The sequence below is a fragment of the Pleurodeles waltl genome, chromosome 9 (genome assembly GCF_031143425.1).
Source record: "Pleurodeles waltl isolate 20211129_DDA chromosome 9, aPleWal1.hap1.20221129, whole genome shotgun sequence".
Classification (NCBI taxonomy): domain Eukaryota; kingdom Metazoa; phylum Chordata; class Amphibia; order Caudata; family Salamandridae; genus Pleurodeles; species Pleurodeles waltl.
The window spans coordinates 1,086,687,179-1,086,703,783 of NC_090448.1; the positions used below are offsets into that span (position 1 = coordinate 1,086,687,179).

Genomic DNA, 16,605 nt, shown 5'->3' on the forward strand with positions numbered 1-16,605 from the left:
AAATTCATATGCGACCCACCCTCCTCCCCTTAGACTCTCTCATTTCCTCTCAGGTCATGGTTTTCACTCTTGTGCTAGAAAATCTGAGGGAAAGAGCTTCTCTAGAGAGTGTTCTAGAGGGTGCTGGTGCCTGATTGGCCAGCAGCCAGGTTTGGGTCCTTTCGCAAAAGGACATAGATAAGCTAAATGAGTGGTTTTGGTTGCCATTATAGCCTATAGGAAAAACAGTTTTTGTTTGTTCATTATTGCTTTTCACCCACTTCGACAACAGGGATGATTCAAGCATGTGAATTTGTGAAAGATACCAATACTGGATAACTGTAGTTACAGGTAAGTAACTTGTTTTCTTCTTTAAGAAATATGTATCGTTACTATTACATAATAATAAATTATACACATACTATTTAAGCCTGTTTAACAAATGTATTGTTTAAAAAATATATATATATATATCAATTTTACACTCTTAGAAGCTTTACTATGTCTCCTCATCACCCTGTGTCTCTATCAATCTATTTTCCATCCCCACTCTGACTCTTTCCAGACCCATTCTACTATTTTTGTCTCCAAAATAACCCTGCCTAAGCTCTTTCCTCCTCTACTGCGTTTAGCTCATCCCAAACCTCAAATTACTACCATGATCTCCCAAACAACCCTACTAAATTCTCCCTCATTTATCTCACCTTTGACTCATCCAAAACCCCTCCTGCTCCTATGATCTCCCTAACCCTTTCCACACTCTTCCCTCCTCCATCTCTCCTTTACTCATCCCAAGCCTCATCCTATTACTATAAACTCCCAATTAACACTTCTGGATTCTTCCCTCCTCTATCACTCTAGTCAGTCCAACTAACAAACTCACATATCCTCTGCTCAGATTAACTCATTATAATACTAATATTATACTCCTATTTCCCTATAGTAATCTACCACTAATTCCTCTTGGGTTTCAGAGTAGCGTGCTACTCACCGAAAAGCGCTTTAATGTCTCATCAGGGGTAGTAAGCGCTGTATAATAATACAATTACAAATTAGATTCCAATGAAGAACAAGCAAATCTCTGTAGCTAGGTTTGATTGTTAGCCTAGCCTTCATGCAAATACAGCTGATGACTGTGTTTTTTTTCATTTAAGCATTTTCTGATATTCGCCTCACAGCTTATTTCTTGCCATTTTCCATTGAACTTAACAGTCAGGCGTGTTGATTGAAAATGATATGCTTTTCTGTTTGTCATCTGGGCTTTATCTTGACAAGGACTTACCTGACATGTTTGCTTCAGCGACTGGAACATTTGTGCGACAGTCCACAAACACACACTTCTTTAGGATTGGAGAGTCCTAGATCATTTGAAAAAAGGCACTTGTTGTCTTTCGTAGATTACATATTTAGAATGTGAATCCATGATAATTCATAACAGTAGTTTCTATGTGAAGCTTCTGCTGCTTTGGGTTTAACAAAATTCCACACAGTGGAACAAAAGGTGGCAGACAGTTGAAGAAATAGCCAGTTGGCAGCCAAGAAAGTAGTTGCTGTAAACTGTTCTTAGTAGGGCTTGTTGAAGAAAAAGTGGGGCCCCTGACTTGTTCGCTTGGAGTCTTTGTAGGCATGTTTAGTCACCTTGCAGTTTAATAACCACTTCCTTTTGGTGATTGACTCTCCATGCATAGCAGATTATAGCAGTGAAAGCTTTCTTCAGGGGATTGTGGGGTTTAGAAACTCATATTCAGCAGGGCTCGGTAAATAACGCTCAACAGACTGGATTGCAAGTCAGTGCTTGCTCTAACTTCAGAGTGTAATAGTACTCAAAGGGTAATAACACTGGAAGAGACTGGAATAATACTAAGGTAGAATAATCAATAAACCAATCATTTACATTCTCACTATGGCTCAACACCTTTTTCCTTTAGCTCTAGTTGATGAAATATAATAATTACACCCTTTTGAATTATTTTCTGTTTCAAATAGAGCCCTTGAATTACAGGTGACTAAGCCACCATCAAAATTATCATTAAAATAACTTTACTACCAGCAATCATAACGCTTACTTGCCTAAAACTAAGCCAACAGTGAAATATTAATTGGTGAAAGAGTCTTGCCTTCATTTTTCCTTCCTTTAGGCTTATGAAGAAATCCAGGGGTTAACAGACCAAGCAGACAAGCTCATAGGACAGAAGAATTTGCTAACTCGCAAACAGGATATCTTGATACACAAGGTGTCAGCCCTCTCAGGTGAGTAAACTTTTGACACGAGCGTGAGTGTTCTGAAGATATTTTATAAGGTGATCCAAAGGCATTTGAGCATGTGTATGTGTTGCAAAGTGATCTATTTTTCTTTTTTGTGGGGGGGGGGGGGTTAAACCCCACAGTTTTTCATTTCTGGTAATCAACTGCTAGTAATCTTTAACTCCAACAGTGGGACACTACTGTTCACTCACGATGTAAAAACGTGTTGAAATTGGATTAAAACCTGATTGGCACATATAACTTTCCTATAAGGCCATACTGTAGGGTGCAGAAATACACGCATGGCAAATAAAATTACATGCCACTTGTGGACTGGAGCATGTATTGTGGCATCCTTTATAGTGGTACTAAAAACATAGTCCCTCCCCCCTAACCCCACCCAACCACCACGCTAAGTAAACCGTGCTTGCCCTGTGGCCCTATGAACGGGCTTCTGACATTCAATGTATCAAGCTTCAGGATAAGAGCTGCTTTGCTTTTGCATGAAAATTCTGTACATCCTCCTCTGGGTCTTCTAGTTATAATGTCAAACACTGCCTATCTGAGTTGGTTTCCTATCTGGCTTTCCTGTAGAAAATGTTTGGCCCACGGTATGGATATCTTTTTGCAGCAACTCACTGAGCTATGTTGTTCAAACCTCTCATGTGCTCCTTGTTTAGTTTTCCCTATATAAAGTTTATTGCATGGGTACACCATTCAACAGACTAAGGGGGTGATTCCAAGCTTGGCGGGCAGCGGGAGCCGCCCGCCAAGCGGGAACCGCCAGAAGACCGTACCGCGGTCAAAAGACTGCGGCGGTCATTCTGGCTTTCCCGCTGGGCGGGCGACCACCAAAAGGCCGCCCGCCCAGCGGGAAACCCACAGCAACGATGAAGCCGGCTCCGAATGGAGCCGGCGGAGTTGCTTTTGTGCGACTGGTGCAGTTGCACCCATTGCGATTTCCAGTGTCTGCTATGCAGACACTGGAAATCAATGTGGGGCCCTGTTAGGGGGCCCCACGACACCCGTTCCCGCCAGCCTGGTTCTGGCGGTCAAAACCGCCAGAACCAGGCTGGCGGGAAGGGGGTCAGAATCCCCATGGCGGCGCTGCCTGCAGCGCCGCCATGGGGGATTCTGCAGGCCAGGGGAAAGCCGGCGGAAAACCGCTGGTTTCCCTTTTCTGACCGCAGCTTTACCGCCGCGGTCAGAATGGGCCTGGATGCACCGCCAGCCTGTTGGCGGTGCATCCGCGGTCCCCTACCCTGGTGGTCTCGGACCGCCAGGGTAGGAATGACCCCCTAAGTTCTTGGTTTTAAAAATACAGGATATTCTAAGTGCTACTCTATTGATATTGTAAGACAACTCAGTCTTCAATTGTTTCTTTGGAATTCAAGCTATTCCCATGTTTTGGTTTCCATGCATTGGCTGCAGGTTCCATATTTCTCTGAGATCTTTTACTGTGAGGAGTTTGGTTCTATGTAAACCCTCACTATTGAATTCTTAGGAATGTGATTCTTTTTGAGTGTTAACAATGGATGTTCCAATGTCCACATCATAGTTGACAGAATGTGCCGATTCTGGGTTATGACTCGCTTAAAGTAGTGAGTGCACAACAAAATGCAGTGAGGAATGCAATTTTTTAAAAAGACTCTTCTCTTCACACGATTTTTATTTAACAAAAATGTCCCTTGGTGTGAACTATGGCCTTTTGCAGGAGCTCAACACCTTTTTGGGGTATTCTTGCGCAATACCTTCTGCTCCTGGCTTCTGGTCTTCCTTGGAACCAAGTTTGTTTCTGGTGGGAAGGCTCCCATTGCAGCATTGTTTCCTCTGATCCTGCAAGAATTTCGCAACATCCAAGGTTGTGCATCGTCCAGGGTCACAAAGACTCTGTTTGCACATTGAAGCACGAAGGAATCTCCCTTGGAGTGAAGGAGTCACTCCCCTGCGTCCGCAGGCACCTCAAGACAACATTGACTGGTTTGCTGGGATCTGCTGTCCACGGACGTCTGAAGATCCTGCTTCACAGGTGGTGAGTCTTTGGCCTCCTCTGGGGCCTGCTTGTCTTCTACTCAACTCAACTGGGGAGACTGTGGGCCCCTGCTCCTGCCACTGGACCGGAACCCATGTGCACCGTGACTGTTGCACTTGCCAAGGCTTGTTGGCTTTTCCTCCGGGAGATCTTCAGGCACCAAGAAGCCCCAGCACTCTGCAACGCGAAGATCAGCCCCTTTCTAGAAACTCCTGGGATGTGGGACTTCTGTTTTGTTGTGCTGGTGAGGCCTCCTTGTGACTCCCTGTGTCTGTCGCCTGTGGGTTACTCGTGGGGGATCCATCAACTTCTGTTGGCCTTCCTGCGTGCTGAGGGCCAGCACTGACTCCCCTTCCTAGGTTGAGTCTCCTGGACCTTGCTGGTCCCAAAAACTTTGCAAACTCGTCTGCAGCTCCTGTTTTCTTTTGCCAGTGCTTGTTGGTGACCTGGCTTGTCACTGACCCTCCTGCAATCGGGCGACCGTCGAGGGACAGCTCGTAGACGGCTCTTGGGATCTTCTCAAGCTCCTGTACCCTGCAGCTGGACTTTTTCCACCGACTTGCAGGAACTTCACCTTCAGGAGGGGAGGCATTGCCACCTGCAGTACCTGGGCATCTCCAAGGGTACTGGACTCTGTCCCCTTCCTTTACAGGTCCCCCACGTCCGGAATCCATCCATGGGTTCCACCGGCCTGGTCAACGGGTTGTGACAATAGTATGACAATCCAAGGCATCCACTTATTTGAGAGAGAAGCCCTTCTCCCATCTTCATCCGGGTCCCTAGAGTATGTACTCTTGTCTTCTTGATAACCCGGGATAGGGGCGCTATCCGTCCATCCTCTTGTCTGCTGGTTTCCTCGGGGTCCACTGGGAAAGGTCCTCAATTCCACAAACTCCAAACACTACTCTCTGTGTTAGCCTATGGGACAGCAGGGTGGTTAACTACCTCACACCTGGTTGATGGGGACACTTCGTGTACTTACCTCTGGTGTTTCTATCTGCCCTCAGCCTCTTGCTAACTGCCACACTTACCTTGGTTTGGGTCACTATTTCACATTCCACTTTTTTAGTATATGGTTTGGCCCTCCCATAGGACCCTGTGTATTTTATGCTATTTCTGAGGTTATTTTGTGTATAGTGTGTGTATACATCTCCAAAGGGAGATATGCCAATGCTAATCTAGTAGCAGTATTGTAATAAAGTATCCTTTATTTTTGCAGCACTTGTGTGGCTCTTTCTTGTGAGCGAGTATTGTCTGATTACTGTGGTGTTGCACGTGCTTTACATTCCTGCTGGATAAGTGTAGGAAGTTGGCTCTGTATGCACGATTTCAAAGTAAGGAATAGTATGCACAGAGTCCAAGGGTTCCCCTTAGAGGTAAGATAGTGGCAAAAAGAGATAATACTAATGCTCTATTTTGTGGTAGTGTGGTCGAGCAGTAGGCTTATCAAAGGAGTAGTGTTAAGCATTTGTTGTACATACACACAGGCAATAAATGAGGAACACACACTCAGAGACAATTCCAGGCCAATAAGTTTTTGTATAGAAAAATATATTTTCTTAGTTTATTTTAAGAACCACAGGTTCAAATTCTACATGTACTATCTCATTTGAAAGGTATTGCATGTAAGTACTTTAGGAACTTTGAATAATCACAATAGCATATATACTTTTTACATAAAACACATATAGCTATTTTAAAAGTGGACACTTAGTGCAATTTTCACAGTTCCTGGGGGAGGTAAGTTATTGTTAATTCTTGCAGGTAAGTAAACCACCTACAGGGTTCAAATTGGGGTCCAAGGTTGCCCACCGTTGGGGGTTTAGAGCAACCCCAAAGTTACCACACCAGCAGCTCAGGGCCGGTCAGGTGCAGAGTTCAAAGTGGTGCCCAACACGCATAGGCTTCAATGGAAGCCCTGGTTCCAGTCTGCCAGCAGGTAAGTACCCGCGTCTTCGGAGGGCAGACCAGGGGGGTTTTGTAGGGCACCGGGGGGACACACACGTCAGCACAGAAAGTACACCCTCAGCAGCACGGGGGCGGCCGGGTGCAGTGTGCAAACACGCGTCGGGTTTTCAATAGGTTTCAATGAGAGACCAAGGGGTCTCTTCAGCGATGCAGGCAGGGGGGGTGCTCCTCGGGGTAGCCACCACCTGGGCAAGGGAGAGGGCCTCCTGGGGGTCACTCCTGCACGGGAGTTCCGATCCTTCAGGTCCTGGGGGCTGCGGGTGCAGGGTATTTTCCAGGCGTCGGGGTTGGAGACTCAGACAGTCGCGGTCAGGGGGAGCCTCGGGATTCCCTCTGCAGGCATCGCTGTGGGGGCTCAGGGGGGATAACTTTGGTTACTCACAGTCTTGGAGTTGCCTGGGGGTCCTCCCTGTAGCGTTGTTTCTTCACCAGTCGAGCCGGGGTCGCCGGGTGCAGTGTTGCAAGTCTCACGCTTCTTGCGGGGATTGCAGGGGTCTTTAAATCTGCTCCTCTGGAAACAAAGTTGCAGTCTTTGTTGAACAGGGCCGCTGTTCTCGGGAGTTTCTTGGTCTTTTGGAAGCAGGGCAGTCCTCTGAGGATTCAGAGGTCGCTGGTCCTGGGTAAAGCGTCGCTGGAGCAGTTTTCTTCCAAAGGAGGGAGACAGGCCGGTAGGGCTGGGGCCAAAGCAGTTGGTGTCTTCTTCTTCTCTGCAGGGTTTTTCAGCTCAGCAGTCCTCTTCTTCTTTAAGTTGCAGGAATCTAAATTCTTAGGTTCAGGGGAGCCCTTAAATACTAAATTTAAGGGCGTGTTTAGGTCTGGGGGGTTAGTAGCCAATGGCTACTAGCCCTGAGGGTGGGTACACCCTCTTTGTGCCTCCTCCCAAGGGGAGGGGGTCACATTCCTATCCCTATTGGGGGAATCCTCCATCTGCAAGATGGAGGATTTCTAAAAGTTAGAGTCATCTCAGCTCAGGACACCTTAGGGGCTGTCCTGACTGGCTAGTGACTCCTCCTTGTTTTTCTCATTATCTCTCCTGGACTTGCCGCCAAAAGTGGGGGCTGTGTCCAGGGGGCGGGCATCTCCACTAGCTGGAGTGCCCTGGGGCATTGTAACACGAAGCTTGAGCCTTTGAAGCTCACTGCTAGGTGTTACAGTTCCTGCAGGGGGGAGGTGTGAAGCACCTCCACCCAGAGCAGGCTTTGTTTCTGTCCTCAGAGAGCACAAAGGCTCTCACCGCATAGGGTCAGAAACTCGTCTCTCAGCAGCAGGCTGGCACAGACCTGTCAGTCCTGCACTGAACAATTGGGTAAAATACAGGGGGCATCTCTAAGATGCCCTCTGTGTGCATTTTTTAATAAATCCAACACTGGCATTAGTGTGGGTTTATTATTCTGAGAAGTTTGGTACCAAACTTCCCAGTATTCAGTGTAGCCATTATGGAGCTGTGGAGTTTGTTTTTGACAGACTCCCAGACCATATTCTCTTATGGCTACCCTGCACTTACAATGTCTAAGGTTTTGCTTAGACACTGTAGGGGCATAGTGCTCATGCACATATGCCCTCACCTGTGGTATAGTGCACCCTGCCATAGGGCTGTAAGGCCTGCTAGAGGGGTGACTTACCTATGCCACAGGCAGTGTGAGGTTGGCATGGCACTCTTAGGGGAGTGCCATGTCGACTTAGTCATTTTCTCCCCACCAGCACACACAAGCTGTAAGGCAGTGTGCATGTGGTGAGTGAGGGTCCCCAGGGTGGCATAAGACATGCTGCAGCCCTCAATGACCTTCCCTGGTATCAGGTCCCTTGGTACCAGGGGTACCATTTACAAGGGACTTATCTGGGTGCCAGGGTTGTGCCAATTGTGGTAACAAAGGTACAGTTTAGGGAAAGAAAACTGGTGCTGGGGCCTGGTTAGCAGGGTCCCGGCACACTTTCAATCATAACTGGCATCATCAAAAGGCAAACTGCCTTTACTTACCTGTGAAACTAACAAATACTTACAACCCCCTCCCCCCCCCCCCTGTACATGCTATTGTGATGATTCAAAGTCCTAAGATACCTTAGTGAAATACCTTTCATTTAAAGTATTGTTTGTAAATCTTGAACCTGTGGTTCTTAAAATAAACTAAGAAAATATATTTTTCTATATAAAAACCTATTGGCCTGGAATTGTCTTTGAGTGTGTGTTCCTCATTTATTGCCTGTGTGTGTACAACAAATGCTTAACACTACCCTCTGATAGGCCTACTGCTCAACCACACTACCACAAAATAGAGCATTAGAATTATCTCTTTTTGCCACTATCTTACCTCTAAGGGGAACCCTTGGACTCTGTGCATGCTATTTCTCACTTTGAAATAGTACATACAGAGCCAACTTCCTACATTCACCCTCAAGTACTTAAAAAATACTTTCATGAGTGGGGAACACCAGGCAAAGATTTGTTCGCCACCAGCAAAAACGCAAAATGCCAAAACTACGCAACCAGATCCCCACATCCCCTATCCAAGGGCAATGGTCTATGGATCAATTGGTCAGGTATATTTGCTTATGCTTTTCCCCTCTCCCACTCATTCAATTTCTAGTCAACAAATTGCATCAAAACACGCTCAATCTGATACTCAGCGCCAACATGGGGAACGTCAGCCGTGGTACACAACACTACTAAACCTGTCAGTAGTACCACACTCCAAACTCCCAAACAGACCAGATCTGATGACACAAAACAAAGGGCAGATCAGGCACCCAAATCCCAAAACACTCAATCTAGCGACTTGGCTCCTGAGATCATAGAATTTGGGCATTTACAACTACCAACTGAATGTATGGAAGTAATTAAGCAAGCAAGAAAACCCACTAACAGACAGTGTTATGCCAACAAATGGAAAATATTTGTATATTACTGTCAATCTAAACAAATGGCCCCTCTTTCAGCATCAATACAAAATATTGTATGCTATTTACTTCATTTACAAAAATCAAATTTAGTATTCTCTTCCATAAAAATACATCTCACTGCAATTTCTGCATATTTGCAAAATATACAGCACAGCTCTTTATTTACAGTACCTGTTATCAAAGCCTTAATGGAAGGTTTAAAACGCATCATCCCACCCAGAGCACCTCCAGTTCCTTCGTGGAATTTAAACATAGTGCTTACGCGACTTATGTGCCCACCATTTGAACCTATGCACTCATGTCATTTGCAATTCTTAACATGGAAGGTTGCCTTCCTAGTTGCAATTACGTCATTGCGAAGAGTTAGTGCAATTCAAGCTTTCACTATTGAAGAACCGTTCATACAAGTACATAAACATAAAATTGTACTACAAATTAACCCTAAATTTCTTCCTAAAGTAGTATCACCTTTTCATATCAATCAAACAGTGGAACTACCAGTCTTCTTCCCACAGCCAGATTCTGTGGCAGAAAGAGCTCTACATACTTTAGACATTAAAAGAGCTCTAATGTACTACATACATAGAACAAACCCATTCAGGAAAACTAAACAGCTATTTGTAGCTTTTCAAAAACCTCATACTGGTAACCCCATTTCAAAACAAGGTTTAGCAGGATGGATACTAAAATGCATTCAAACATGTTACCTTAAAGCTAAAAGACAACTCTTAGTTGCACCTAAAGCACATTCCACAAGGAAAAAAGGTGCTTCAATGGCCTTCTTAGGAAATATACCAATGGCTGAAATATGTAAAGCAGCTACTTGGTCAACACCACACATATTTACTAAACATTATTGTGTAGATGTTTTAGCAGCACAGCAAGCCACAGTAGGTCAAGCTGTACTAAGAACATTATTTCAACTTCAGCTCCTACAGGCTAACCACTGCTTTTATGGGAGGAATAACTGCTTTCTAGTCTATGCATAAAATGTGTATCTGCAGCTACACATGTCATCGAACTGAAAATGTCACTTACCCAGTGTACATCTGTTCGTGGCATGTGGTGCTGCAGATTCACATGCATCCTCCCCAGAACCATGTAGTCATTGCAGTTTTTTCTTATTTGTACATATGTATATACATTTATATTTGCATGGACATCTATTTTACTTACTATTTTTATAGCACATTTACATTCCTACACTCTGTCACTCCTTCCTACACCCTTTTGCGGGAAAACAATCTAACAATGGAGTTGATGTCCATGCGCAGTATGACCGAGAGGAGGAGTCACTCGATGCTGTGACTCCGAAAAGACTTCTTCGAAGAAAAACAGCTTGTAACACTCCTGGCCCAACACTAGATGGCGGAAGCAATGCATAGCATATGAATCTGCAGCACTTCATGCCACGAACAGATGTACACTGGGTAATTTACATTTTCCATATATATATATATATATATATGTTCGATGGCATGTGTAGCTGCAGATACACATGCTGTGCACGTCCCGCCATCTGGTGTTGGGCTCGGAGTGTTACAAGTTGTTTTTCTTCGAAGAAGTCTTTTCGAGTCACGAGATCGAGGGACTCCTCCCATTTCGGCTCCATTGCTCATGGGCGTCGACTCCATCTTAGATTGTTTTTTTTCCGCCATCGGGTTCGGACGTGTTCCTTTTCGCTCCGTGTTTCGGGTCGGAAAGTTTGTTAGAATCTCGGAAAAATCGTCGGTATTGTTTGCGTTCGGTATCGGGTTAGTTACAACAGATCGACACCGACTTTTGAAGAGCTCCGGTGGCCCTTTGGGGTTTTTTCGATTCTCCGTCGGGGCCTGGTCGGCCCGGCCACTTGTCTCTTCAAGGCTGATAGAACGGACCCCATTCCGCTTCTGCCCAAAATGTCATAGCAAGTATCCGTATACAGATCAGCATCTGGTCTGTAACTTGCGTCTGTCTCCAGAGCACAAGGAGGATACCTGTGAAGCCTGTTGAGCGTTTCGGTTGAGGAAGACATTAAGAGACCGAAGAGCAAGAAGACTGCAGATGGCGCCGACAGGACAAGGGCGTTTCGAGGAGGAAGAAGAAACCTTCTCTATCCAGGAATCGGACTCAGACGAGCTCGGTCCCGAAGAAACGCCGAAAACCGTGAGTAAGACGTTGAAACATCAAACTCACGAGAAGACAACAAAAGCCCAGGGGACGCCACCACCAACAGGCCATGGCTTAACCCAAAAAATAGGTGACCGATCATCTGCACCGAAAAAGGGCACGCCTGTGGCGAAGTCATCCGACTCCGGTCGAGATACCGCCACACAGCAATCTCGGGCCCGAGACAGCGGCTCAGAGCAGATTCGGCACCAAGATAGTGGCACCGAAATGGGTCGGCACCGAGACACCACGACGCCGAAAATAAAGAAGGTTTCCTCGGAGCCCAAAAAGGCAACCGAAAAGGTTTCGATTCCGAAACATCCAGCCTCGGAACCGAAAACAGGTTCCTACACAGAGGAACAGGGATTGTCCTCCCAGATGCAAAAACATACGTTCGGAGAAGAACTTGAATCAGTAGAGCCAGACTACACTCAAAGAAGGCTCCACATTCAAAAGGACACAGGGAAGAGAAGTACCCCAATTAAGATGAAAAGAAGACTTGCCCTTCAAGAAAAGGACAAGCAGCCACAGGCAAAGGTGGCAAGACAAACAACTCCACCACCATCTCCACCACCATCAGTGAACACATCACCGGTAGCCACTCCACCACTGATGCAATCCCCAACTCATACTGCAATGAGTCAAGATGATCCCGACGCATGGGACCTTTATGATGCTCCTGTATCAGATAACAGCCCAGACTGTTATCCTGCGAGGCCGTCGCCACCTGAAGACAGTACATCCTACACGCAGGTGGTCTCAAGGGCAGCTGCTTTTCATAACGTCACCTTGCATGCAGAACCAATTGAGGATGACTTTTTGTTTAATACACTATCCTCCACTCATAGCCAATACCAAAGCTTACCTATGCTCCCGGGAATGCTAAAACATTCCAAACAAATATTTCAGGATCCTGTAAAAGGCAGAGCCATAACTCCAAGGGTGGAGAAGAAGTACAAGCCACCGCCAACAGACCCTGTTTATATTACGCAGCAATTAACACCAGACTCTGTGGTTGTCGGGGCAGCTTGCAAGAGAGCAAACTCTCATACCTCGGGAGACGCACCACCTCCAGACAAGGAGAGTCGCAAATTTGATGCTGCGGGTAAAAGTGTTGCAGCACAAGCAGCAAACCAATGGCGCATTGCCAACTCACAAGCACTTTTGGCAAGATACGATGGAGCTCATTGGGACGAAATGCAGCATTTCATAGAACACTTACCCAAAGAGTTCCAGAAAAGGGCACAACAAGTGGTGGAAGAAGGACAAAGTATCTCCAATAATCAGATACGGTCAGCAATGGATGCAGCAGATACGGCTGCAAGGACAGTAAATACTGCAATAACGATAAGGAGACACGCATGGTTGCGTACGTCAGGATTCAAGCCGGAAATACAACAAGCTGTGCTGAATATGCCCTTTAATGAACAGCAGTTGTTTGGGCCGGAAGTCTACACTGCTATTGAGAAACTCAAAAAAGATACTGATACGGCAAAAGCCATGGGCGCACTCTACTCCCCACAGAGCAGAGGCACATTTCGCAAAACACAATTTAGGGGAGGGTTTCGAGGTCAACTTCCAGAGGCCACAACCTCACAAGCAAGGCCCACTTATCAAAGCCAATATCAGCGGGGACGTTTTCGGGGGCAATATAGAGGGGGACAATTCCAAAAGAATAGAGGAAAGTTCCAAAGCCCCAAAACTCCACAAAACAAGCAGTGACTTCCAAGTCACACATCCCCAACACATAACACCTGTGTGGGGGAGACTAAGCAAATTTTACAAACATTGGGAGGAGATAACAACAGACACTTGGGTACTGGCAATTATCCAGCATGGTTATTGCATAGAATTTCTCAAATTCCCTCCAAACGTCCCACCGAAAACACACAATATGTCAAAACAACATATAGATCTTCTAGGACTAGAAGTTCAGGCATTGCTACAGAAAGAAGCAATAGAATTAGTACCAAACCAACAGAAAGGAACAGGAGTTTACTCTCTGTACTTTCTCATACCCAAAAAAGACAAGAGTCTGAGACCTATATTAGATCTCAGAACATTAAATACCTACATCAAATCAGATCACTTTCACATGGTGACATTACAGGACGTAATCCCACTGCTCAAACAACATGACTACATGACAACACTAGACCTAAAGGATGCATATTTCCATATACCGATACATCCTTCACACAGAAAGTACTTAAGGTTTGTATTCCAAGGGGTACATTACCAATTCAAGGTGTTGCCATTCGGAATAACAACTGCGCCAAGAGTTTTTACAAAATGCCTGGCAGTCGTAGCTGCACATATCAGAAGGCAGCAAATACATGTGTTCCCGTACCTAGACGATTGGTTAATCAAAACCAACACGCTAGAACGGTGTTCACAACACACAAAGTATGTCATAGAAACCCTCCACAAACTAGGTTTCACAATCAACTACACAAAGTCACACCTTCTGCAGTGTCAAACACAGCAATACTTAGGTGCGTCAATCAACACAGCAAAAGGGATTGCCACTCCAAGCCCACAAAGGGTTCAGGCATTTCACAATGTAATACAGGCCATGTATCCAAAACAAAAAATACAAGTCAAAATGGTGATGAAACTCCTAGGCATGATGTCATCGTGCATAGCCATTGTCCCAAACGCAAGGTTGCACATGCGGCCCTTACAACAGTGCCTAGCATCACAATGCTCACAGGCACAGGGTCAACTTCTAGATCTGGTGTTGGTAGACCGCCAAACATACACCTCGCTTCAATGGTGGAACAGTATAAATTTAAACCAAGGGCGGCCTTTCCAAGACCCAGTGCCACAATATGTAATAACGACAGATGCCTCCATGATAGGGTGGGGAGCACACCTCAATCAACACAGCATCCAATGACAATGGGACACTCAGCAAAAACAGTTTCACATAAATCACTTAGAACTATTGGCAGTATTTCTAGCGCTGAAAGCATTTCAACCCATAATAAGCCACAAACACATTCTTGTCAAAACAGACAACATGACAACGATGTATTACCTAAACAAACAGGGAGGGACACACTCAACACAGTTGTGTCTCCTGGCACAGAGAATATGGCATTGGGCGATTCACAACCACATTCGCCTAATAGCACAATTTATTCCAGGAATTCAGAATCAGTTAGCAGACAATCTCTCTCGGGATCACCAACAGATCCACGAATGGGAGATTCACCCCCAAATACTGAACACTTACTTCCAGAATTGGGGAACACCACAAATAGATCTATTTGCAACAAAGGAAAATGCAAAATGCCGAAACTTCGCATCCAGGTACCCACAAGATCAGTCTCAGGGCAATGCGTTATGGATGAGTTGGTCAGGGATATTTGCTTACGCTTTTCCCCCCTCTCCCACTCCTTCCATATCTGGTAAACAAGTTGAGTCAAAACAAACTCAGACTCATACTAATAGCGCCAACATGGGCAAGACAACCTTGGTACACAACACTACTAGACCTCTCAGTAGTGCCTCATGTCAAACTACCAAACAGACCAGATCTGTTAACGCAACACAAACAACAGATCAGACATCCAAATCCAGCATCGCTGAATCTAGCAATTTGGCTCCTGAAGTCCTAGAGTTCGGACACTTAGACCTTACACAGGAATGTATTGAGGTCATAAAACAAGCTAGGAAACCTACCACTAGACATTGCTATGCAAATAAGTGGAAAAGATTTATTTATTACTGCCATAATAATCAAATTCAACCCTTACACGCATCTGCCAAATACATCGTAAGATACTTACTACATTTGCAAAAGTCAAAGCTAGCTTTTTCTTCCATTAAGATACACCTTACTGCAATTTCAGCTTACCTGCAAATTACGCACTCAATTTCACTATTTAGGATACCAGTCATAAAAGCGTTTATGGAAGGCCTAAAAAGAATTATACCACCAAGAACACCACCAGTTCCTTCATGGAACCTCAACATTGTCTTAACACGACTCATGGGGCCACCTTTTGAACCCATGCACTCATGTGAAATGCAATATTTAACATGGAAAGTTGCATTTCTAATTGCCATCACATCTCTAAGAAGAGTCCGTGAAATCCAAGCATTTACCATACAAGAACCATTTATTCAAATACACAAGCATAAAGTAGTTCTACGGACAAATCTTACATTTTTACCAAAAGTCATATCACCGTTCCACTTGAATCAAACAGTAGAATTACCAGTGTTCTTCCCACAGCCAGATTCTGTAGCTGAAAGAGAACTACATACATTAGACATCAAAAGAGCGTTAATGCACTACATTGACAGAACAAAACTAATTCGAAAAACAAAACAATTATTTATTGCTTTCCAAAAACCTCATACAGGAAATCCAATTTCTAAACAAGGCATTGCTAGATGGATAGTTAAGTGCATTCAAACCTGTTATCTTAAAGCAAAAAGAGAACTGCCTATTACTCCAAAGGCACACTCAACTAGAAAGAAAGGTGCTACCATGGCCTTTCTAGGAAATATTCCAATGACTGAAATATGTAAGGCAGCTACATGGTCTACGCCTCATACATTTACCAAACACTACTGTGTAGATGTGTTAACGGCACAACAAGCCACAGTAGGTCAAGCAGTACTACGAACATTGTTTCAAACAACTTCAACTCCTACAGGCTGAACCACCGCTTTTGGGGAGATAACTGCTTACTAGTCTATGCACAGCATGTGTATCTGCAGCTACACATGCCATCGAACGGAAAATGTCACTTATCCAGTGCACATCTGTTCGTGGCATTAGTCGCTGCAGATTGACATGCGCCCACCCGCCTCCCCGGGAGCCTGTAGCCGTTTAGAAGTTGATCTTGAACATTTGTAAATTTGTAAATATATTACTTTAAACTACATTATGTACATACGTATTCACTCCATTGCATGGGCACTATTACTAGCATACACAACTCCTACCTCACCCTCTGTGGGGAAAACAATCTAAGATGGAGTCGACGCCCATGCGCAATGGAGCCGAAATGGGAGGAGTCCCTCGATCTCGTGGCTCGAAAAGACTTCTTCGAAGAAAAACAACTTGTAACACTCCGAGCCCAACACCAGATGGCGGGATGTGCACAGCATGTGAATCTGCAGCGACTAATGCCACGAACAGATGTACACTGGGTAAGTGACATTTTCCATATATATATACACACACACACACTCTCTCTCTCTCTCTCTCTCTTTTCTTTCATTTCGCAAAGAATAATTTGCCCCAGTTGATATTATCACCACATTAGAAACTGTGTGGAAGCAGATTTGCGAGACAGTTTTAGAGTGGTACATTAAGT

General features: G+C 45.0%; 1 protein-coding gene and 1 long non-coding RNA gene across 5 annotated transcripts in view; one reads left to right on the plus strand and one right to left on the minus strand.

Annotated features, from left to right (window-relative positions):
* MGA (MAX dimerization protein MGA) overlaps nt 1-16,605 on the plus strand; it is a 782,199-nt gene that overhangs the window by 686,840 nt on the left and 78,754 nt on the right. For all 4 annotated transcript variants that reach the window (XM_069208766.1, XM_069208765.1, XM_069208763.1 and 1 more), the window contains exon 21: nt 2,118-2,229. In XM_069208766.1, the coding sequence (XP_069064867.1) occupies nt 2,118-2,229 (112 nt within the window). The remainder of the gene's footprint in view (nt 1-2,117; nt 2,230-16,605) is intronic.
* LOC138260350 (uncharacterized) overlaps nt 1-16,605 on the minus strand; it is a 153,088-nt gene that overhangs the window by 33,382 nt on the left and 103,101 nt on the right. The window lies entirely within an intron of this gene.